This window comes from Actinia tenebrosa, unplaced genomic scaffold (genome assembly GCF_029948245.1).
Source record: "Actinia tenebrosa isolate PJP-AT-01 unplaced genomic scaffold, QUT_ActTen_1.0 PGA_scaffold0__85_contigs__length_37466705, whole genome shotgun sequence".
NCBI classification, from domain to species: Eukaryota; Metazoa; Cnidaria; class Anthozoa; order Actiniaria; family Actiniidae; genus Actinia; species Actinia tenebrosa.
Window position 1 is genome coordinate 18,519,944 of NW_028292569.1, and position 9,730 is coordinate 18,529,673.

The window sequence follows — 9,730 nt, forward strand, 5'->3', positions numbered from 1 at the left end:
CATAAATTTAAATTTGAACGTTTATTTTTATCGACGAAAAAGTCAATTCTACGAAACAATTAAATTTTCCTCAAATCATTTTTTTCAAAGTTTCGTCTCTGGAAACCGTGTACGTAGTTTTACTTTGTTTGCAAATTTTTCAAATAATATAATCTAAGTGAACGTCAAATCACAGCATAATTTAGTCTTATAGTCTTGATCACGGAGTCAGTATGACTCTGAAACGTCGGTTTCTTTGGCCAGTTTTTACTTGCTTTAGCATTTCAAACCCGCTATTGAATATTATCTTAGAGGAGATTAATATACAGTGATTACTTTATTAATCCACACTGTACTGAACACTTTCCTTAGTCTTGTGTACACAACTATTTTCCAATATATATTAAACCTGTCAACATTTTGGAATATTTCTCGTCAAAATGTAAACGGATGATAGAAGGTTATATACAATTTGTTTTATTTGAAAACGTTTCAAAACACAGTTTTAAAAGAAGCAAGAAAGAATGGATAGACGAAAGAAGAAGAAAATAAAAAGATGGAAAGAAAGATATAAAAAGAAAAACGAAATTTAAAAAAAATGCCACTGAAGGAAAGAAAGAAAGGCACACGTGTCAAAATCCCTCGAGATCCAGATATATCTAAGGCTTGTGCAACTAATGAGTTTTCTCCGAAAATCCATTTCAAATTTTAAAGCTTTGCCTTCACTCTTGGGTTTCCATAGCGTTTTCGCCCGTCCACACTAAAAGGATCAAAAACGCATCGGAAATGACGTACTATTATCACCTGATCAGGCGAAAAAGAGACGTGCCGATGTGAATGACGTCAGCGTTATGCTGTCCACACTTATACCAAAGCCCTCGGTTTTCAAATATCTTCGCTCTCAAAAGGAGCTTTTTCAAATATAAGCCGACTTTAATGTTTTCGATCGCTTTAGTGTATAGACGCAAAGCCAAAACTCATCAGTCGAAAAGAATACATTGTGGACCGGGCCTAAGTAATCTTAAACTTAAACTCAAGCAATAATGCTCGCTATATGTCATAAATTTATCATCAATTGTAGAACTGTGAAAATGATTTCATAAAAGACTAAAGATTAGTTGCAATCGCTAATTATTGAATTTTCTCTTGGACATTGAATCTTAGAATTAAATCCTTGGCTCGCATTAGTTTTTAACCTTTATTTTATAATTGATGTTCAAAACGTGTTTAAAAGATAAGTATTACCAATATTTTGTTGCCCATTTACTTTCCTGGCAATATACTTTATTGAAAATGAAATTAGGGTCATTAGATTCTTAAAGAAGCAGGATTTATATAAATATTCAGCTGTTGTTTCATCTACATATATTTATTATTTTCCGAGCTTTCGGATCTTAGATCCATTATCAATTCTTTAAGGAAAAAGAGTGTCTTGGTTGGTAAGGTGTACTGCTTGCCAAGATAGAGGTTCATAGCGGTTGATCCCCAGAGACCAAAGTTGTTTATAAGGAGCGAGCGTTGCTTAAATCGTATGACAAGTGTGCTGCTTGCTACAAACAAGTCTCAGGTCCATAGTTTGATCCTCAGTGACCGCACACGCTTGAGTTAAAGAGCAAGTGTGGCTTGGTTGGTTAGTGTGCTGCCTGGTAAGAAAGAGATCAATAGTTTGATCATCACTGACCTTCCACACTTATTTTAAGGAACAAAGTGGTTTGAATGGTTGGTTAGTGTGCTACCTTTTGAGGGGTCCATATTTTGATCCTCATGGACCTTAACTTAGAAACTTATTTCAAGGACAAGTGTGGCTTGCTTGGTTAGTGTGGTACTAGTGCTAAGCAAAAGGTAAGTAACAAATCAATTTATCGTGACGTGTGATCCTCAAATACTTCACACACTCGTTTAATTAATGTGCAAGTTGCGTTATGCTTGGTTAGGTTTCTGCAAGCTAGCTAAGGGAGAGGTTCATAGTTTGATCCTTCGTGGCCACTTGCTCCTTGAAACGAGTTTGGCTTTGTTGGCTAGTGTGTTGTCTGCTAAGCAAGAGGTCTGAATAGAGTACAATCTTCAGTGATCATAGTGCAGTTTGTATAGTTGCCCGTTCCAATACTACGTCTATCTTGGTCCTCAATTCAACATGCTGTTTTACATTCGTACGACCTCTCATTTTTCATATTTATCTCAGTCAGAGTTCGTTCTACTGAAGCAGTTCGATAAAATCAAAGCATCTCACTAAGATAACAAGTTTTGATTTTTCTCAAACTGAAGTCGATGCGATAAGACGCCGAGGTGGGCCTAGATTATTATCTGATGTGTTTTTCATGGCTTTCCAATCGGCCCAGGAGAAAAATCTTCTCTTTGTATAACCAACACAGTTGCACCGATGGAAACTGAACTGTCCATTACTTTCCTTGTTTCTTAAACTCCTAAGCGTCAATAACAAAGCCAGTAGTCCAAAAGCTATACCAAGCGATATCACTGTAATAACGAGCACTCCTCTGGATCGATCCACTAAGGCATTTTCGTGTAGAAATCGCTCCAGAGCTGTGGTGGGCTTTGTGGTATTACTCGAAGCCATGCTGTACGGATTCTTGGCGTTTCTCGAGGCTGAACTCAGAAATTCTCCCAAAAATAGAAGAGCGTAATGTTGTGAAAGCCTTTTAATGGCATTTTAAGCGACTGAGTGTTGATAAACATCGTCATGCGAGAATCTTCGTCATAAATCAAAGCCCAAGATCTAAAGTGACAAAACCCCATTTCAAAGACTAAGATTTGTATGAATTGAATTATATTGACAGTCGCCTCGTGTGATAAAACACAATTAATTCAAGTTTATTACCAACCAAACTAGAAAGAAAAGGAATAGACAAAACACAAAGAAAAGATAATTATTTCAGATTGTGCTTGTGCTACCAAATTTTTTAAATTCAATTCAAAAATAAAAAATAAAAAAATTAAATCCTATTAATATTTACGGTTGACTGTTTTAACTTCAAATAGCTCACGTGATCGATATATACTTATTTTAATTAGTATTTATATAGTAGTACTGAGTTTGTATATAATAAAAATCTAATTGATTAAAACTTCACACTTTTTATGTCGACGACGTCATTGTTGAAGTAATGACGTCATCGAAATAAAAAGTATGAAGTTTTAATCAATCATATTTTCATTATAATAATACAAACTCAGCATTACTATATAAATATAGATTTAAAGGGAAAATAACGACATTAAATCTTTTTTTAATCTTCTAAGGCTGACAGGAAAAAAATTGCTTCAAAAAATAACTCCTTGAGAATTATTACCAGTAATATGACATATACACTCGAACAGTCAGCACTTCGAAAAGTGAAAATTTTTTTTTCAGGTTTAACCTGAAAATTATAATGATAATAAAATAATTTCCAGAACTTTCTTCGGTGTCAAACCTCTAAATGAAGCATTGAGTTTAAAGTGCTTATAAGCCTTCGTTACGTCATGGTCATTAACATATTGGAAATATAAACTTTCGTATCTCAAAGGCCCGACATTCAAATGACGAATTATTTTCACAATTAACTATTCACTATTTAAAGAATCAATTCTGAAAATATTGTGTAAAGGCTTACAGGCATTTTAATTATACCGAGCTCGAGTGATCAAAATAAATCCAGTATGTCCGATCGATTTGCATTATGGAGATTTATATTATGTATTTAAAAAATGACAAAAATTCTAAAGTTTTCACGATTGGGGTGAGCTGTAAGTAAATGGAAAAATAATCAAAGTTTTGTATGGTAGCAGTGTTTTGTAAGATGCTCTGATCTAGTTATTCTTCCTTATAAAGTGCTTGTGAGCCGCATTAGTTTTAGTCTTTACTTCGTCTTTTTGGTTCTAAGTATATTAAAAAAACGTAGCATTATGTAAGATTATGATGTATATGATTGATGTATTGGTTCTGTAAATCTAAATTAAAGGGCAACTTACCCCCCAAAATGACCCATTTTTAAGAGAAAGTACATCAAATGAGAAACACAAAAATTCAATTTTTAGAGGGGATAGAGCATCCGTGTTCCTAAAAAAATAATTTCAAAACATCGCATATATCGCTCTGGTGGCCGCCATCTTGCACTTTTATCGCGGGCTCAGAAAAACAGGTAATGACGTCACAACGTCATAAGAGTTCACGGCGTCAAGTTGTTTACGAGCGTTTGGTTGACTTCTTCCCCTGTTTCTGAGACGTTTTACTCAATATTTTACGAATGAAATACGGCCTGGTCATTCAATTAAAGGCATGTCAGAGTCTAATTCTTTTTCCGAAGACTCGGACAGCTCGAGAGACGATTTTGCTCAAGAATTTTTAGAAACGGACGAGTTTGTTTTACGGCCATATCAGTTCGAACCAGAAATAGAAATCTCCTCAGATGAAGAGTTCAGAGAAGGATCTGACAGTGACATTATTGAAGACGATGAACAAGAGAACAATCGACTAACAAATTCAGATTGGTAAGTTTTACTTCTTTCTTATCACGATAAAACTCAACTACGTATCCATTTTTTACAGTCGTGTTTACCACTTTCTTGCACTGTATATTTATGCATTTTAATCTGCCTCACGACCTTTGCAACCAAAAGCAAAACCGTCACAATTAAACATCGCTTGGTTGTCAATAAGTTATATACTGTAGGACACAGATTCAGGGATATAGTTGTCACAATTTGTGTATATACTCTCACTTGGGACAATCATTGATAGTGTTCAAAAATACTAAGGATTGTTTTATTTGTTAATAGGTGTACCTGTGGTAGCTGCCAAATTATGGATACAATAGCTGAATGCATTTGTTGCCAAGAAATCCAAAAAGTAGTTGCAACATGCCAGTCTGTTGTTGAAGATGGAGATGCTGATGAACCACCACCATGCATTACTCAACATCCTGGATTCTTACCTGTTTGTGGCAATAAGTATGTTCTTCGAACCGCATGGGCTCAGTACAAACAGCAATACAGAGATGCTTATGAAGGCCCAGAGCAGAAGCAGTACAGACACATTGCATATAGACAACTAGCAAGATGGTGCTGGGGAGTTCTTGGAAAGGAAGTTCGGGTTGTTCTGCCCTCTTGTGCTGTCATGTGCATCAGAGCACACTTCCCTCCTCCTGGACTAGAGGAGGACTTTCAGTTTGAGGGTTTTCATTATGCAGATGATTAGCTTGATATAATGTTGCATGGAGTGAATATATACATTTTATTTATTCCTTACTTCAGTTACTATACAGAGTGGATTTTTTTCTATCAGGAAAAATTCCTGGAATTGCAATTTTTTGGCATATTTAATTGCAAGATAATTGAAAACAAAAACATAGACTAGAAAAAGCTGAGACCAATATGCATAAGAATCATGTATTCATTTAGGATGCAGTACACGGAAAGGTGTGTTATATAAATTTCTTTTTTATATAAAAAGCTTTTTGTTGGTACAAACATTTTTTGAATGTTTTACATATTTTATTATTAAAAACACACTAAACAAAATACCCAGCTGAATAGTGAACCTAGTGTACAAAGCACTAGTGAACACGATCACTAGCCAACCAAGCAAAATTTGCAGTTATACGAGTCCTGGCAGCAAAAAAGTTAAATATGCTGAAGCAAATGTCACCATTCAATTGGATATTTTTCTTTAATATATTCATACTGGGGGAGACTCCCATATATAAGGTAGTGTAGATAGGTAAAGGAAAGACCTCTTTTTTACAGTCAATTCTTACCTAAATGGAAATAATATTTTAATAAAATTTTCATTTGAACATCTAAAAGGTACTGCATACTTATCTGCCCGTTTCATCAGGTCCCCTTGTCATTTTTAAAAATTACATATTTTGTATATAGCATTTATACTTGGGTCTGTCGTGTACCTTTCCATATCTGGGAGCTTTTTTCATTAAGGGATATCTTTTACCAGTATTTTACACGACTGTCCAAAGATAGCCTGCAAAGCAGAGGGGGATTGGGACTTGAGGGAGGGGAAGAAGGACCAAACAGTGGAGGGTCATATGACCTGCAGGTACACAAAGGCTAATTCTAATTTAGATTATCTTGAAAACCTGGACCGGTGTTTCTGAATCAATTCCTGGAGGTCAACTTCTGAGCCATCACACAATCCCAGCACTTTCTTTTGAAGCTCAGGAAGGAAAGAATAACTTTTCTTTTCCAACACAGGCTTAACTACCCAACGCTTGTGCATTTTTGGGAAACATGGGCGGTATCTTGCCTCTCCCATCCTCGTCCCCGGCTTTTGAATCACAGCTTGGTTCCTTCCTGTGTTGTGGTTGTTGTCAATGGCTGCCAGTTGTGTTCTAGCAACCATACCCTTGTAGGAGAAGTGCTCTCTCTTTGGGCAGTACTTCAGGATCATGGAGTGGTATACTTCAAGCCCACCTGTGTGACAGAAGTCAGTGAGCTTTGCCAAGTCCTTCAGCAGTTTTGGTTGAAGGACCACTTCTTCAAGGGCTACATGAGCTGCAGATCCTGGTTTTAGCCAGCACTTTTTACGAGCTTCTCTCCGGGTTAGTCGAGGATGGTCACATTTTTTGAAGATCTCTGCATCTCTCCAAGAATGCTTGTTTGTCACATGATGCAAGATAGAGACCCACTTCTCTCTCAACAGCTGCACACTACTATTGCATGTTGCTGCACACCACCACAGATGGTTTGAGACCGACTGGATCCAATGTGAAAGGTCAGCACTTTTTTTCAACTTGGCCTTCTTGTTGAGTTTCTTCACAACAGATTTTGACAAATGCCATACGTCATATTGGTGTTTGATGTGGCTGTAATCTTTTTCCATGGTGCTAGTGATTGAGGTATGTCTGTCAGTAGTTATCCTCTTGATGTTAATATCGTCCTCATCCTCAAGACTACCAAGACTCCTAATGAAACCTTCTTTCTCCATAGCATTTGAAGATGTTGTTTCTGTGACCTGAACCACAGAGAAGGAAACTATCTTCCCTGAGTCATTGTCCATAAATGTGTATGTACCATACTTGGCATTATGGCCAGGGCTGTCACACCGTCCATCCCCATTCAAGTATACAAGAGGCTTACTTGACAGTTCTTGTAAAACAGCTCTTCTTTCTCTTTCCCAGGTATCATTTATTACAGGAAATAGATACCTATTCTGATTTTGGTAAAAAACTTTTTCACTGATAAATCGTAACCCAAGACATGAGGCAAAGTTTTGGATTCTTGTAAAAGTGTTACCAGTGAACAAAATAGATGAGCAGATTAGAAGGTTTCCTACCGGTGCACGATTGATGAGAGGCTGGGAATTCCACAAGCAGTTGTGACCTTTCATACATATGGTTTTAACCGTTACCATGCTTCCTGTGCAGGTAATGTTGGTGTCAGTTACGATGGAACCACAGTTGATACAAAACCCGAACAGTTCACCTAGGCATGCTGCAAATACCAAATACTTTGGCTCTTTGATGTAGGTGTCAAAGTGATACTCAGGTTCAGACTCTTTGTCTGTTGAAGAATTTGTTTCTTGTGATGAGATAATGTATTCATCCTCTTCATCACTTGAAAAAAGATTCACTTCTTCATCTGACAAAGGAAAAGACCCACAGGACTTTGCAGATTTCTGTGGTGATACATCATTCTTGCAAGACTTTTGTGGTGACACACTCATGGGTACAGAGGGAGCAGTATAGCTGTATGGATGGTCATGCAGGATACTGTTCAATTGCTCAAATGTTGAATTTCCTTCTACTTGAATGCAGGCATCAGAAGTCTCGACACTAACATCCACATTTTCTGTTTGGGTTGAGGTGCTTTTTCGTATTGAAAGCTTTTCATCCAGACAGCACTGGACTCCAAAGTCCCTTTTGTTGGAAGGTGTTTCATCGAAGGAAACCTCCATATCAGATTCTTCAACCATTTCATCAAGTGCATGTGTAGTTGGAGTCAGTAGGTTATCCAATGTCTTATGGGGAAAAAGAAGTAAACATAATCATTTATAGAACAAATACAAATAACAATGAATGGCAGTTACTGGGGTTCTCACTGATTCCGATAGTTGAGACGACACTCAAGCTTTAATTGTTTATAGGACTTTCATTGACTCCATATGAAAGAGCGTATAACTTATTCATCCGCAATTCATCATAACTAAACCCGCAGCGGTAAACTTAGTATTAAGAATTTAATGCATTGGTTTGGTCTGAGCACAGTCACAGACCAGTCACGAAATAGCTCTAATATATATATAAGACTTACATATTACACTGACAATCTAGCAGTGCACGTGCGAACACGAACTACAAATCACCTACCTCTTTTTGTCGTTGTCGTCTTATACGGTTTTCTGTCGTAGCTCTTCTTTTACTAGGGATGGTTGAAAAGTTAAAAATACTTGGAATTGCATCAGCCTTTAACCTTCTTTTTCTTTTTTCGCCTATTAGTTGCTCCATAAGGTCGGATTCGAAGCAACCATCCTCGAAGTGCTCGCTACATACATAGCAATTCTTCAATGGCGGCAGATTTGCTCGTCTTAGACGAGAAATCCAAGCTTTCTGAATTTGCAAATCTTTAGGAATCTTGTGATAGCTAACATCTTTTGTTTTTGTCGAATAGTTAGTGCATTCAGGCACGCAACAATTAACCATTTTGTCGAAAAAGCCACTTCAAACTCTCATGCTTACAGAAAAACTCTACATATCCAAACACACGTTGACGTTGTGACGTCACCCCTGAATGCGGTAATTTATCGCGGGCTCAAAGATGGCGGCCACCAGAGCGATATATGCAATGTTTTGAAATTATTTTTTTAGGAACACGGATGCTCTATCCCCTCTAAAAATTGAATTTTTGTGTTTCTCATTTGATGTACTTTCTCTTAAAAATGGGTCATTTTGGGGGGTAAGTTGCCCTTTAAGGATTATAAAACGCACGCGCATGTCTCATGGGAGGTGTAGAGTGAAGAGAACTCCTCGATCGTAATTAGTATTTTAGTAAGGACGATGTCAAGTCCTATGAAATACAATTGGATATAATGCTAAAAAGTGAACGGTAATAAATGATAATCGATTAAAATTACAGGAGACTTACTTAACATTGAAAAGAGTCCTGTTACTTAAGTGTGAGCAAAACACATAATCCAAGATGGCCGACCTAGCACTCACTGGTCAGCGGTAGCTGAGTCATGGCTGAGCCTAGTGACGGCAAGCGGTAATCTATTCATAGAGTACGAGAGAAGCAAGCTTAGGAACACGAGGCGTAGCCGAAAGTTCGTTCGTAGCCGACCGTCGTAACTTTTACTCACACGAGCCGTAGCAGGGTGTTTCTTTTTGCTTTTCAAGTGCTATACAGCTCCCCGTGTTTCTATCAAAATACGAATGCATAAGCAGCCGTTATAAAATATTTTAAAACAATTTTGCACGCAAGCACGTATGTGTGCTCTGATATAAACAAGGTAGCCAGCCAATCAGCGCGCGCGTTTTATATCTCAAATATTTTATAGATGTTAATAAAAATACTGAAAAAAAAAATGTCATCTAGTTATTCTTATATATTCTTATAAGATGTGTAACTGAATAAAGTTACATTCGCAATCGTTTTGACTGTTGGACATAATTTTCTTTTCTTTAACCTTCTTCAGTATTCAACTTCAAATCAAAAGATGTCCTTATCGAGCAGTTCAGCAATCAACGTTCATTAAGCTACGTCACTCACAAGCAATTTTTGCCAGTCCCCTGTAGTGCGCCAA

The 9,730-nt window shown here is 37.1% G+C and overlaps 2 protein-coding genes across 2 annotated transcripts; one reads left to right on the forward strand and one right to left on the reverse strand.

Moving 5' to 3' along the window:
- The first annotated feature begins 4,206 nt into the window (after positions 1-4,206).
- On the forward strand, positions 4,207-5,780 carry LOC148913633 (uncharacterized). The gene is made up of 2 exons (XM_089034414.1): positions 4,207-4,467; positions 4,756-5,780. Exons 1-2 carry the CDS (start codon positions 4,256-4,258, stop codon positions 5,171-5,173), a joined length of 630 nt encoding a protein of 209 aa, XP_088890540.1. The 5' UTR covers positions 4,207-4,255; the 3' UTR covers positions 5,174-5,780.
- LOC116292014 (uncharacterized) lies at positions 5,626-8,704 on the reverse strand. The gene is made up of 2 exons (XM_089034408.1): positions 8,298-8,704; positions 5,626-7,948 (listed from the first exon to the last, which is right to left on the reverse strand). Exons 1-2 carry the CDS (start codon positions 8,628-8,630, stop codon positions 6,056-6,058), a joined length of 2,226 nt encoding a protein of 741 aa, XP_088890534.1. The 5' UTR covers positions 8,631-8,704; the 3' UTR covers positions 5,626-6,055.
- Positions 8,705-9,730: the final 1,026 nt, after the last annotated feature.

Coding starts and splice junctions, on each gene's coding strand:
- LOC148913633 (XM_089034414.1), top strand. CDS start 4,256: ATGTCAGAGTCTAATTCTTTTTCCGAAGACTCGGACAGCTCGAGAGAC. Junction 4,468..4,755: donor CGACTAACAAATTCAGATTG/GTAAGTTTTACT, acceptor ATTTGTTAATAG/GTGTACCTGTGGTAGCTGCC.
- LOC116292014 (XM_089034408.1), bottom strand. CDS start 8,630: ATGGTTAATTGTTGCGTGCCTGAATGCACTAACTATTCGACAAAAACA. Junction 7,949..8,297: donor GACGACAACGACAAAAAGAG/GTAGGTGATTTG, acceptor TTTCCCCATAAG/ACATTGGATAACCTACTGAC.